The sequence below is a fragment of the Colias philodice genome, chromosome 14 (assembly GCF_061535455.1).
Source record: "Colias philodice isolate Cphi_HAF_F1 chromosome 14, ilColPhil1 Martin Lab GWU primary, whole genome shotgun sequence".
NCBI classification, from domain to species: domain Eukaryota; kingdom Metazoa; phylum Arthropoda; class Insecta; order Lepidoptera; family Pieridae; genus Colias; species Colias philodice.
Window position 1 is genome coordinate 8850626 of NC_143099.1, and position 14602 is coordinate 8865227.

At 34.6% G+C, this 14602-nt stretch overlaps 2 protein-coding genes across 2 annotated transcripts; both read right to left on the reverse strand.

The window, feature by feature from the left end:
* Positions 1–8521: 8521 nt before the first annotated feature.
* Positions 8522–9860, reverse strand: LOC149482975 (uncharacterized). Its single transcript, XM_089703605.1, has 2 exons — positions 8630–9860; positions 8522–8541 (listed from the first exon to the last, which is right to left on the reverse strand). Exons 1-2 carry the CDS (start codon positions 9858–9860, stop codon positions 8522–8524), a joined length of 1251 nt encoding a protein of 416 aa, XP_089559731.1.
* A 175-nt stretch (positions 9861–10035) lies between these two features.
* On the reverse strand, positions 10036–11588 carry LOC149482976 (uncharacterized). The gene has a single exon (XM_089703033.1). The coding sequence runs from the start codon at positions 11388–11390 to the stop codon at positions 10641–10643; it is 750 nt and encodes a 249-aa protein (XP_089559159.1). The 5' UTR covers positions 11391–11588; the 3' UTR covers positions 10036–10640.
* Between the last annotated feature and the right edge of the window lie 3014 nt (positions 11589–14602).

A 14602-nucleotide genomic window follows, 5' to 3' on the forward strand; every position in this document is an offset into this window, starting at 1 on the left:
TTTTAATTAATTACCTATACTAGAAAGATAAATCATATTATCAGAAAACTGATTACGAATCGTCCTTCTTTCGTCCTTCTAAGACAGGTCAAAAAGTAGAACACATAATATCACAAGAGTACAATACAATCTATTTCATTGTACCTACTGGTTATAATTGACGAACTATATCAATACAGCAATCCACTTAAAAATAGATTAAAAATTGCCCAACACCCTTCAGAGCACGTTCTAAATTGTCATGCTAACAATACTACGCAATTACATAACAAAGCTGCCGTTATTAAAAATCAATGTCTATTAAACCTGATCAATCAGTCAATGACCTCGATTTGTTCCATACAAATTGTTCGTACACCAATTTGACTTGTGTCAAACGATGATTGGTTGCAACTTTGGCCATGGCTAATTGGCTGAATGAATTTTGCTCGCGTGCCAATGTGGTTTACTTTAAGCACGATTTCTGTGTGGATATGACGTGTTAGGTTTACATCAAATATTATGTAATAGGTAATTGTACAAGGAAGCTAGATGATTCACTATTTTTAAATAATATTGTTGGCTATGCGGTATCAATATTGCATGCTTGCATAGTTGGAATTGAGTTGAGGCTGTAATTAACATATGCATTCATATTAAAAATATATCTCTGTAAGACCGAAGTAAGAACTAAACTTGTAATTTATTTAACAAATTCACGCATTAGGTATCTCTTGTTTAAATATCCCTTTGAATACACAAGATAGAGCATATTAATTAAATCCCTTTATCCATCCCAATTACAAACAAACGTTAATTACATTTATGATCACTACCGTGTCGATTCAGAACGCCTAAATTGTCTCAGTTACCCCATGAATTATCAAGTGCACGAGCACCTAATACGTCAAGGACTAATCGCCCATACTATCCATGCGTCTTCGTAGCTCTATGTACAGTTGAATAGGCAGTGTGATTGCGACCAACTGCACTTGGTCTTTGTTTCGTATCCACGTCGCGGGCCCATCGATCACTGCTGTGCCGGCGCACCAATTTGTTAGTTCACAATTTATTCTTGTACACCCTTGTCGTGTACGGAATGCCGGCAAAAAGATTTCCCGACAATGAAACATGTTTGTTATGTCAGCTATTTCGCTTATTTTAATAGTGTTGCGTTAAAATTAGGTGCGTATTTTTGGATAGATGTAATGAGCTGTTAGTGTAAATGGGAATTCAAAATTCGTGTAATCATTAGGCACGGGTTAACTTTATTATTATATTACCCTGCTTTCTGGGAATTGGGATAATAATAATATAATCTAAGGAGCGTCATACATTATATTACACTCTAGGTTAGATTTGCCAAAGTTACCTTGCTGCCCTGAGAAATAAAACAGTAAGTGACCTGTAAAAATAAAAGTATTTTGCAGTTGAAAAACAACAAGCACTTAAATTTAAAACGTCATGGTTAAAATTATCACATCCATAAAACCTATTTGTAATTTTTAATACAATGTTTCTCTTGTGAATTGAATTATTTCCGACCGGTTGTTTCTTTGATCAACTTTTATTTCAACAACCAATAATAATAAAACTTTTACAACATAGAAGCGCTATTCTAGTTTTGAGGTTAGGAAGTGTCAGTGATCGCGCTTTACATTTGATTTATGGCTCCAATGTTAATTGTAAGGTCATGTCCAGCATCGCTCATGCTTGTAAATAGGAAAAAGATGTGTCATGCATTTTGTTCCTTGTAGCTTGTGTAGTAATACTGACAGGGAATTGAGTGACGTACAAATATGAATTCCATGTCAATTACATCAAGGGATATCGGGATAATCGGTCTGCTTTTCTATTTTGTGAATTTTGATAGATTTATTCACCAATTGTATTTTTATTATAAAACTCTTCATGATTAAATTATATTTGATCTACGTACAAATTAACTGATATAATAGCTACAGGTCACACAAAATTTTGAAATTTACAATACGTTATAAAATTAGGTTCTATTCTTCACCTTTAACAATTGCATCAGAAGTGTAGCATTATCATAAAACTGTTCATTAAAAAGCCCATAAAATCTCCATTAGAACTATTAAGGATCATATTATTAATACAATGCAATCTTAATGAGTTACATATATTACGCGGGGTTGCTTGTAAGTTCTCCACGTAATTTATTACCAACTTTGTCGCTACTAGCTGATTAAAGCGCAGCTTCCTTTCGTGGGCGATCTAATTACCGACAAACCGAGAACAATAATATGTAATCTGAATATTTATGAGCTCGCTCATGTTACAATGCATCCGAGAATTTGATATACTTTACTGTTTATCTTGAACGAAAATTGACTGTGTGCAATGAATAATTTATTGTTAGCAACCGGCACTGACGTTAACCATATTTTAATATAAATTCATCTACCATATTGTATGCAAAATTCCCATTGAATACAGTGCAAGGCGGGATCATTATTCCAATATGCGTCGCGATATTCATCACGTTGAGTTGGTTGCTGGATTAAACAAATCATCTTTATACGTTCTTCCAGGCTCGATATGAATGTTTGCGAAATCGATTTTAATATTTTTTTCGTATTCGATACGTTGGCTATTTACGGCGGTGACATTTCGATTGCAAATCGACTCGTTATTGTAATAAGATGGCAGAGGACCAATAGCGAAACAATGCAGTACTGAGGTATTGCTAACTATTGGCTATAAATTATTCAAATATACTTACATAGGGTCTCAAAGTTACTTAACGATTCTCAAACATTTTGTTTGGAATAACATTATATTCAACGCAAACTATTGCACCATTGCGAATTATTCATAATACTCACAATTCGCGCATCTCCTATTATAGTTTATTTTTGTTTTACTAAATTCTTGTCTTTCGTTAATTTGCTAAGAATGTTATTATTCGTTAACATCCATTTATTTTAACAACTATGATTATAATACAATCTTCTTAATAAATAAATCCATACTAATATTATAAATGCGAAAGTAACTCTGTCTGTCTGTCTGTTACTCAATCACGCCTTAACTACTGAACCAATTTGCATGAAATTTGGTATAGAGATATTTTGATACCCGAGAAAGGACATAGGATAGTTTTTATCCCGGAAATCCTACGGGAACGGGAACTATGCGGGTTTTTCTTTCTTCTGTGCGGGCGATGCCGCGGGTGAAAAGCTAGTATTTATATAAATCCATAATATATCACAAAGCTGCTGAATTAATTATCTAGATTTAATAACCTTGGAATATTTTAAAGAGCCGCAGTCGACTAAATTCTATTTTCAACACAGTATAAATATTCCAGTACCCCAATTAATATAAATATATACCGAAATCTTGTTTAGTTTACGGGACATCAGAATTAGAGATCATTAGCGTAATGGCTGCCCCAGATTCGGCTGTTACAATAAATTTCTTAATTGCCTCGCTCCACCACACTCTAGATTCTTAGACGGTGATGCAAAACTGATTTCTAACTCTACTGTTTGCAAAGCGATAGGAGATAAGATAAGTATAATAATTGTCCTATAATGAAACGTGGGTAGGTCAAGGATAAGTGCGTTAATTTTGAGTCTTATTATTTGCCTTACTAAAACAATTGTACCTATCTACTGTTTTAGTTAGGCGTGGATGTATAAAGTGTGCTTTTAATAATTTTAAGTCTAAGGGCTGTGATCAGCAGTTTATATTTTATCATTCAATATATCATTTTAGTTAGTATTATGTATATTTTAATACTCTATGTGGCTCTTTAGACCTAAAAATCATAATATATTATGTATAACTATTTCTATTTTAGATAAAATAATATGTTTTATGTGTCTATTGTATTTCTGATAGTACTTACATTAATATGTAATTAAATCAAAACATAACTTTCTAAACAATCGCAAACTTAACCGTCACCTAATTTACCTCTACCAAATAAATCAACCCAAAATATGCCAGTCTGACAAAAACAGACGACGCAATATTTAATACATTCCAAGCTAATGCGATTAGATCTGAACACGAAAATAAGAGACGTCCCTGAAGAAAGCTTCCCAATTCATTAAGAAAATGTATCGCTGGGTAAACAAGTAAATAGAATCGCTTAGCGCCGGTTTCTTAGTAAACAAGATTGCTCATGAATAGCTTTATAGAACCTTTTCTTAAAGGTAATATGCAACTGCATGGTTCTGATATAATAATAGTTTAAAAAACTAAAAAACACGCTTTTAGTTCGGTTTTCTATAAAACGCGTGTTTTTTATTTTTTTTAACTATTATTTATTTTATCAAATTAGTGTATTGTCATCGGTCCTAAATAAATCTACAAAGTTTGAACGAAATCTGGCCGTTTAAAGTGGGTCAAAATCGCCCCCAAAGAAGTCGGTTACAAACATACAGGTGAAGCTAATATAAAGCGTGTAATTAAAAATAGAAATAATTTCTCCTAGTTTCAGTATGGAAATTCCTAGTGAAAGCAGTTGTATAGCCTATACTATAACATTTACGAGTCATAATTATTTTAGCTAATAAGTAATTACTCTATATAGAGCAGAGACATTTCTAATAAAATATGGTATTACCAACATCACAGGAGAACATTATTGGTCAAGATTCTGGAACGCGTAATGAGATCGAGATGAAAGTTTAGTATCTGTTTTATAAAGGATAAATGAAGTCATTATAGAATATACAATAAGTAAAGGTATATAATCCACATATATACGCCAATATACTCACAAAACTAAAAAATATACCATTCATATTACCAAATTATTAGAGTATCAATTTGGGAAGAAAGTTTAAATGAAACAATAGCAAGTTGTTATGACAATGATTAAGATTGACTGTATCCTCATTGAATGATATTATTTTTTTAATATTATGGACGTATATCTTGATGAGAACCGACAAGCCACACGTGACAATAATTTAAATCCTAAATAGTATTTTCTCAATATCATTCTGTATAATTATTAATTATATATTTATAGTTTTATTAGTAGTATCGTTTTAAATTGAATTAAAGGATGAGTATTTGATAGACTTGATAAAATTGATTCGCTTAATTAAATTGAATTAAGCACGAATATATAGTTTAACCACATACTCAAAATCATATTTCTTTCTTATATTTGAAATTTAATTTTTATTAAGCGCTACATTATATAAGTAAATATTTGTGGTGAAAGTATCTATTAATATAAAACTATTGAGTTTTAGAGTCGGTTAAATATCATAAACAATGTATTGCATATATATCAAATCTTCTTTAATAGTTTACCTAGCGTCTAGACTATCCACTATTAAGCTTTATACAGTTTAAATTTTATAACCTTTGGCTTTATTGAGTTGTTTGTACGTGTATCTGCTAAAATTGAAATTTATATGTACGAAATATGCATACATAAAACTAAACGAACACAAAATAAACAAGTAAAAAGTATATATTTTAAGTAAAGTTCCTCTAAATAAATTCAAACGGAATATAGAGTCTAATTTATAGTTGCAACAAATAGGTAATATAATATACAATTAAAACATAGTTCAACAATAAAAATATGCTAACCATTCCATACGATTGACGCACGTTAAAAAAAATGTATGCTAATCATTTTTCATTGACTAACAAGAGGCCAATTATTCCTACACATCGACGTCTCAGCATAAGAATTAACGAAGGCATCCATCCAATCACCATCGGCTAACCAAACAAAACATGTACTCAATCAAGAGGAAAGCAGAGGTGTTAATAATAATAATAATAAGGGCGTAGGGATGTGACGACCCCATCGCCCACGGTTGGAATATCTATTGTCTACGTGACAATAGATATTCCACCCGTGCAATCAGTCAACCCGCAGGACACCTTGTGGCGGGGTGTCGGGGAGTAGCGACCCCGCGGGAACCGAGTGCTCCCGGGGGAGGCCCCTGTCTTCATCTCCGGCTCGCCTTCACCGGCCGGTCGGAGTGAAGCCTGACGAGGACAGGACCCCCACCTCTGGCTTGCCTTAACCGGCCGGCCAGAGTGGAGTCGCGAGAGCTTTTAGCTCGAAGGGTGGATGCGAAGCGTAAGTGGCGAGTGGGCACGTGATGCTGGACCCTCAGGGAGCGCGTGATCGTAGTTTAAAGTCCAGGGACGCCTCTCCACCCTTAGCTGCTCACAATATGTTGCCCCCTTGTCGCACTATTGCAGCGACTTATTTCGGGGGCCCATACAGTGAGAGGGCGAGTCACCACCTGCCAACATATTTTTACTTTCTTTTAGTACAAAGGCAGGTGCCATAGTTTCCCATAGTCCTCAGTACCAGTCCATTTAGCATCCCAATCCATAGCCCAATCATTAAATTTCCATACCCTGCAATAGTCCTACATCGGCCGCGAACTGCCCAGGGCTGTATCTCTATAGTGCAGTCATGGGCAGGCTGCGGCTGGTGTCCCACAACACATTAAAATTCTCGAAAGGGCCTCTGCGTGTTGGATCCGTGTCCCCACGTAAGCCTTCCAAAGATCCGGGTACTGTCCTTCTGGTGGTACCCGAGTATTATGGAAATGAGAAACATAATAATAATAATAAAAATTCTTTATTGTACACAAAAAGAGAGGATAAAACAATTATACAGCAAAGTACAGAACAAGTACACAGGGCGGTCTTATCGCTTCGAGCGATTTCTACCAGACAACCACAGCAAAGGAAAGCTGCAGAGAAACGGAGTAGGTGGTGCACAACTGAAAGTTGAATTTTAATACATATAAATATATATACATACAATACATACATATACAATATACATACATACATATAATATATACAATAAATATACATACATACATAAATAATACATACAAATACTATACATATACTTACTATAATATATACTTACAAAACAGTGTTAAGGTTCAACATCATTATCATCAATCTTGTGATAAGGATGCATAATGGTTCCTTAGCTCCTTTTTAAAAATAGGCAGGCTTTGAGCTCTCCTCACAACCTCGGGTAATGCATTCCATAGCGAGATGGCGGTGACAGTAAAGGAAGAGTGAAAGAATTTTGAATGATGATGAGGGAAAGATAATGTCAGTTTGTTCGAGGATCGTAAAGCTAGGGAATGGTTGGAAGATACGTAGGAAAAGTTTTGTTTCAGGTAAGGAGGAGTTTTAGGATCAAATAAAATGGAATACAAGAGGTGGAGTATGTGAGTATTCCGGCGAAGGCGAATTGGAAACCACTTGAGCCTGGCTCTAAATTCAGAAATGTGGTCGTATTTACGCAGTCCAAATATAAATCGGATACAAAGGTTTTGCAGTCGCTCAAGGGAGTTAAGCTGGCATTCGGTGAGGTCGGGATAACAGACATCTGCATAGTCTAAAATAGGGAATAGAAGGGACTGTGCAAGCGCAATTTTAGTGGGAATTGGTAAAATATTTCGGAGTCGCCTAAGGGAAGCTGCAACACCAAACATCTTTTTGCGTACTGCGTTGAGTTGTACCGTCCAGGAGAAGGTTTGGTCAAAGTGCAAGCCGAGGTTTTTGGCAGTAACGGAATAGGGAATAGGAGTGTTGTTGATTTGGATGGAAGGAATAGCGGTCCAATCAACTTTGGCAATTAATTGAGGACTTCCTATGATAATTGCTTGCGTTTTGGACGGGTTAATAGATAAGCCATATTTATTACTCCAGTCAGCAATGCTTTTTAGGTCAGCATTCATAGTTTTCACGGAGTTGTGTAAATCTAATAGAGAGCATTGCGTGTACAGTTGTAAATCGTCTGCATACATATGGTAGGGAGAAGAAATATTTTGGGAAATTGAATTAATAAAAATTGAAAAGAGGAGAGGAGACAACACGCTACCTTGAGGTACACCGACAGAAACATTGCACCAAGAAGAAGTGGAATCATCAATCTTGACACACTGCCGGCGACCTTGGAGAAAACTACGAAACCAGTCAACAGCTGCTGGAGATATGTTAAGAGAACCAAGCAAACTCAACAGAATGTCGTGATCCACGGTATTGAAAGCATTGCTAAAATCAAGCAATGTAAGCAGAGTGAGTTGCCTGTTGTCCATTCCAATACGAATATCATCGGTTATTTTGACGAGAGCAGAAGTCGTGCTATGACCGGAGCGGAAACCGGATTGAAAAGGGTTAAATAGGTTATTTTTGTTCATGAACGAGCATAACTGACCCTGCACTAAACGTTCAAGAATCTTGGATAAAAAGGGTAATATGGAAATAGGTCGGTATTCGGAAAAAGAAGAGGGATTGTTATTTTTCGGGATAGGAATAATAAAAGCATCCTTCCAAGCTGAGGGAAAAGTAGACAACGAAATGGAAGAATTAAGGATAAAGGTAAGGACAGGGGCAATGATGTCAAGGATGGGGACGATCATATCACGACCAATGCAGTCGGGACCAAGAGCTTTCGATGAAATAGACAGAATATTCTTCTTAACATCACAGACAGCGAATTGACAGAAGTTGAACGGTGGGATGTTGGGAGTCGGTGCAGATGAAAGATTATTTAAAGTAACAATTTTGGTGCTAGCATCAAGAGCGATAGAAGTATTTGAGAAGTATTGATTCAGAAGGTTAGTATCGATTCTAGAGGAAATATTATTTGAAGGTTTACCAACTCCTAGTGATTTAAGAAATTTCCAAATTTTTGCTGGATCGCCGTTCTCGATCGATTTATGAACATAGCGCTGTTGTGCATCCCTACACATAGTATTGCAGCGATTACGTAGTTTTTTAAATTTTTCAATATTCTCAGCACAGCAGTTTTTCCTAAGCTTGACTTTAGCATTATTTTTGCGATTTATGGCTGCTTTTAATTCATTGGAAAGCCAGGGGGCAGGAAGGTGCTTGAGTTTTACTGGCCTTAAAGGAGCATGTTTATCGTAAAGCTGCAGTATGAGTAGATTAAATATGTCCAGCATTTGGTCTATACAACCAGCAGAATAAACACTAGACCAGTCAGTATTCTCCGCATCCTCACGAAGACGATCCAAATCCATTCCACCAAAATTGCGTTGCATAACAGTTTTGTGTTTCCTTTTGGGAGGTCGGACTTTGTAGGATAGGAATATAAGGTCATGATATGAAAACATCTCAGCTGGGCATTGGCCAAAGCTGGAGACGTGTTCAGGGGAGGAAACAATCATGAGGTCAAGGAGAGATGGGGAGGAATTGGGAAAATGATGTGTTGCGTTGAGGGGTAGGATATGCAGATTGTGTGAGTCGACAGTGGATTTTAACTTATCAGAACGATGATCACTCTTAAGCAGACAGGTGTTGAAGTCGCCCATTATAATAATATGGTCGAAGGAGGGAGAAAATTCTTCAAGGAGGAGATCAAAAGATGGGAAATAGTTAATGGAAAGGTTTGGACTGTAGAACACCCCAAGGAGTATACGAGTATGCATGACAGTTACTTCAACTAAAAGGTGTTCTGCTTCATCAGTGGGAGGTGGTTGAGAGGAGGAACTGAGGATAGTGAACGGGATATTACTGCGAAGGTAAATGGCGACACCACCACCGGGCCTACCAGTGCGATCATTTCTGATAAGCTGGAAATCAGGAAGGGAGTAGGATAAAGATGGTAGACAGGGTTTAAACCAACTTTCAGATATAAGGATGGCATGGATATTTTGGGAATCAACGAGTGCCAGCAAATCAGGATAGTGAGCCGGAATACTCTGGGCGTTAATGTGGATGATATTAAAATGTTTATTGACAGCAAAGTGAGAGGATAGAGTAGAGTGTATAGGGGAAGAGGAAGTGCTATGGAAGCTATCGTTGCTTAGATCAGAATTGGAGGAATTCAATGAAGCATAACTTACAACACTGTTATTCAATGACATAATATATTGCATTAAACGTGAACCTATAGTCAATAAATAAATATGTAAGTATAATAAAAAATAAATAAATAAATATATAAATAATAATAATAAATAAATATATTTAAATATTTAGAGTATTTAATAGATATATATAAGAAGAAATATGTATATGTAATAAGCAGTAATACGTACGAATAAAATATATAAGTATTAGTCTATAGAATTCAAAATAATTTATTAGTCAAAATACAATTTACCAAAAACACCTTCCAGTAGTTTTATAGAGTGGCAACACCAAGATACAAGTGCATGAAATGAAATGACATTTGACAAATGATAATAAGTGACAAATGACAGTAGTTTGTTTACAAGTGTGCAAAGAGTTGTAAAATAAAATTGACGGTGGTAAATAATTATATGTATGCAGATTGCAGGTACTGTGTGAGATATTACAATAATAAAGTATTGAAATAACAACCTATGCGAAGGCACAAAATCAAACCACAGTAATTCGTCACTCATTATTGCATACATTACATCTGCATTACAAAAGCGTAAACACACAAATAATAAGTGGAGAAACAGAACATGATAATATTATGGCGAGACTACATAATGAATTATAATAAATGAAAGATGATGAAAAATACATGATGGTGAAATTAGGAATAAGATAAAATATATTCCCTTAAATAGTATAGCAAAAGTTATCGTAGCAAAAACCGAAAATATAAGACCCTACACCATCATTTAATAAGCAATAAAAGAGAAAAAAAAAGAAGTCATAGAAATATAAAACTACTTATGCTTAGGAATTCTTCTGGATCTCGCTGTTTGCTGCGAAGAGGTCTTCTGGTTATTGTCACTAGGAGCCGCAAGAGGTTGCTTTTCAGTATCAGGAGTCTGAGATTTAATTGAGTCTAAGTCAGCGATGGAATTAATCTGATTGCGAGCCCCGTCTGATCCAATAACAAAAATTAAACCATTCCTTGTCCAGCACTTGGATATGCCAAACCGTTTCCTTGCAGCAATGAAGAGGTCATGGCGAGCCTTTGTGAGGAATTCAGATACGGTAATATTAGTACCCTTGAATGCAGTCTTGGCTTGCCACACCTGGCTCCGAACCTGGATATCCTTAAATTTGACAAGAACTGGCCGTGGTTTGTCTTCCTTCATCACCCCCATTCTATGACACTGGCTAAATATTTGTGGAGCAACCTCGGGAATTTTAAGGTGATCAGATATAACCTTCGAAACGACAATGCTGGAGTTTTCATTCTTCGACTCAGGAATACCGTGAATCAATAGATGTTTGCGCCTGCTGCGCATTTCTAGTTGATCATGCATTTGGGTTAGTAGCTGAATTTGAGATGTAAGGCAGCTTAACGATGACAGCACAAATGTACGAAAAACAGCAAAGTCTGAGGAAATCTTACTGGTGGGACTACCAGAGCCATTGTTGCTATTTTGCAGCTCACGTTGAAACTCCTCCATTCTATATTTAAACATTTCACTCATATCCGCTACAGTTTGTGCAATGGATTCCATTTTGGAGGTTATGTTTAAACTTTTGTGTTGGATTTACAATAAATCTTGGTGAAAAGTGAAAGTGATTTTGTGTGACACTTACTGGATGGCAAAGGTAACTTTTAAAGCATATTACTTATGCAAACAACAGTAGGAGACAAATTTTTAATAAAACAGATCAAGAGTAAGAAAAAAGACATATGCACTTTACACTACCCACAAGCAGAAAACCAAGGTGTTCTAACCAGGTGTTCTAACATCAATCATCAAAAGGCTAGTTGGAGATCAGCCAGATCCGTAATAAAGACCGTCTCGTTAAATCTTTGATGGCACTCCTTCTATTAGGCTGTTCGCTGCTTGTAAATTTTTAAAATACGATTGTGAAATATGGTAACAGCTGTGTCAGATTTTTATGATATAATTCCTGGCTGCTTTTCAATAGACCCACTTCGGTTTTGTTCAAGTTGTTACGTAGTTTGGAGATGGAAAATGATGTATTAAATTTATAAAAATTATTTATGTAGAGCTATTTTAACTTTTTCTATTATAACCCATAAATAGTCCAACATAATTGGATAATATAATATCACAAAGATTGACAATCATAAGACATTCTGGACGCTGCAGGTGAACGTTGAAACAAATGCTGCTCAAGAATCAAAATGTTGATCAATAAGAATAAAAAAAACTTTGAAAAGAGTTATTTACACTCTTTTCAAGTAGTCAGTGTAACAATAAATGAAATAATCAAAATTATAATGGTCGTTGTGAAGCTATGTAATAATTAGCTATATACGATCTACTTAAAATGTCTATAAATGAAACGTATATTAATAACACACATTAGCATAAATAAACACTTGGATCATAATGAAATAAAATCTCGTCTAAATATGCGAGAGCACTACTAACACAGTTATATATTTAGACCTACATTAGCAGAAAATACATTCCGTAGTATAAAAGCAAATTCCCGCGAACCCTTAAAACGAGTTGGGAAAAAGCTCACAGTATTTGCGATGCCATTGCTCAAGCGCTAGCTATACATTTTAACGAATTGAGTGTAGCAAAATATTAAATTATTTATACAGCTTTTTAATTCATATTTCAGTATATTTAGTACTCTACAAGTGTCTGATTTGACTATGATTCAACGCTCATTAAATATGAAATTTAAGTGGGTACCTAGTACCTATATGTTTTTAACTCTTCACAAACTTTTAATTTTAGTGGTTAGGTCACGCTTTACACGCTATGTCAAGGTGGAAGCTATACATTACATTTTATAATACATCATTAAAGGAGGAGATTTTGAAGTTTTATTTTTGTGCATGTCACCTCAGGGCTTTCGACTGAGTGAACCGATTTTGATGATCCTTGTTTAATTTGAAAGCTTTAAGTTTTTTTAATAATAATTATTAAGATTAATATTCCATTAAATAAAATTTGTGCCAAACTAATTGTTTCAGAAAGAGCGATACTTTCTCTAGTTAAGACGGACCGGAAAGTCGAAAGCCAATCAAACCATTAAAATCCCATACATATTTAGATAATGACGTCAATTAACTGTGGCTATTAATTTCAATTACCTAGCTATCAACCACTTATATCCAATTTAAAAATATTCAGATGGATCATTGCCAAAGATAACTAATATTAATCTATCCCTTCTTTTCCTGTTTGTAGAAAGTATCAATTATTATAAAAAAATTAAACCTTAAAATATGTATAATAATTTTCTGAATTGTGTAAAACTTAAGCTTATAGTAAATATTTTATGAAATTGTTTTTCCTTGAAATGAATATCAAGGATCCCTAGTAAGGCTTTAAACAAAATATAGGTACACGATTTAGCGAGCATTACGTAAAATTCGTTTTTCGTAGAAATTTCGGAGGGTTTTTTTAAGAGGAACGATAATAAAATATGTACACAAAAATTAAATTTCGACGAATTAATTTAAATTTCAATTTAAAGGTTTATTGAAAGGCTTATCAAAACAATTTTTGGGTATACGTTATAATTGCATTTACAATATCTGCATTTTTAATTTTATCTATAGGTACTTATACATTATACCTATATTAAAAGAGTATAAAAAGTGTGTCTGTACATTTAACAAATTAACAAAAAAATAATTAATTGAAACTATAATTGAACCAATGTACCATAAAATCGGTTGCATTGAAGAGTGGTTGTGTAACGAACCTCCTTACCATAAAGTCCAAGTGGGCACCAGCCAGTATGAAGTATTTGTAAGCGAATTAAAACATAATAATAACAACCTTAAATTTTTTAAAAGTAGGTACCTATTTAACTCAATAATTACATTGCTATGTGTAACAGAGAATAATTTCCAAATTCGTCCAGTCGCCTTTGAAAATCATTACAGCTAAACAAACAAAACATTCCCCCTCTTTATAAGATTGTTTCAAATATTTTCATGCAAAGGATTTTAGCTAAAAAGCTGAGATTTTTATTTAATCTGTCCGTCTAAATTTATATGTCTGCGGACGTGTTCTCCAGACGCTTCACACTACAACATAACCGCAATGAATGGAGGCTAACGAAGCTACCCAAATAAGCCAACTAACCAAACGAAACACCGAAAAACATTGTAGTATTATTCAAGTATTTAATTGCTATAAAATAGTTCGATTCTAAATGAGAGAATTATTTGATGTTGAAGAGCTTTTTTATAGTTTTCGGAATTTTATAATTGTGATAAACGCTTAAAAATAAATATATTTTAACATTTACATTTTCGTAAACAGTGTGATTTATTCAAATTTTAATAATTTAAAGGTGCTTCTTTGTAAGACTTTAATAAAGTACTAAACAATACGGAAAATTTAATAACTCCTGTATTACATTTCTTTAGTTTTTGCAAAAGCTGCAAAAAACAATGCAACCTTGAAATTTATTAAAACAGTCAGACCAATCAGAACCTCCTCAAACCAACAAACAGTTGCAATTTTAATTGCAGTCGCTTAAAAGAGACCTATAACGAGTGAAAGTCAATAAATAGCGGGGATATTGCATTTTTCAGTCCCTACATAAACTAGCAAGGTACAGGCATCTAGGGAGTGAACAATAAGCCTGTAAATGAGAAAAATTCCACCACAAAACAGCGGAGCGGTTTAAAAAAGTATAAATTTCGTTCGAGTCTAGTTTCCGCTTCTTTCATCTGTCTGTCTGTGCTAATATTTACCTTAGAGCATTATTACTGCAGTCC

What these genes read in the sequence shown, in the direction of transcription:
- LOC149482976 (XM_089703033.1), bottom strand. Translation starts at nt 11,390, where the DNA reads ATGGAATCCATTGCACAAACTGTAGCGGATATGAGTGAAATGTTTAAA.
- LOC149482975 (XM_089703605.1), bottom strand. Translation starts at nt 9,860, where the DNA reads ATGTCATTGAATAACAGTGTTGTAAGTTATGCTTCATTGAATTCCTCC. An exon ending in TCTTAAATCACTAGGAGTTG is followed by an intron (nt 8,542 to 8,629) that starts GTAAACCTTCAA and finishes TCTTGATGCTAG; the next exon opens with CACCAAAATTGTTACTTTAA.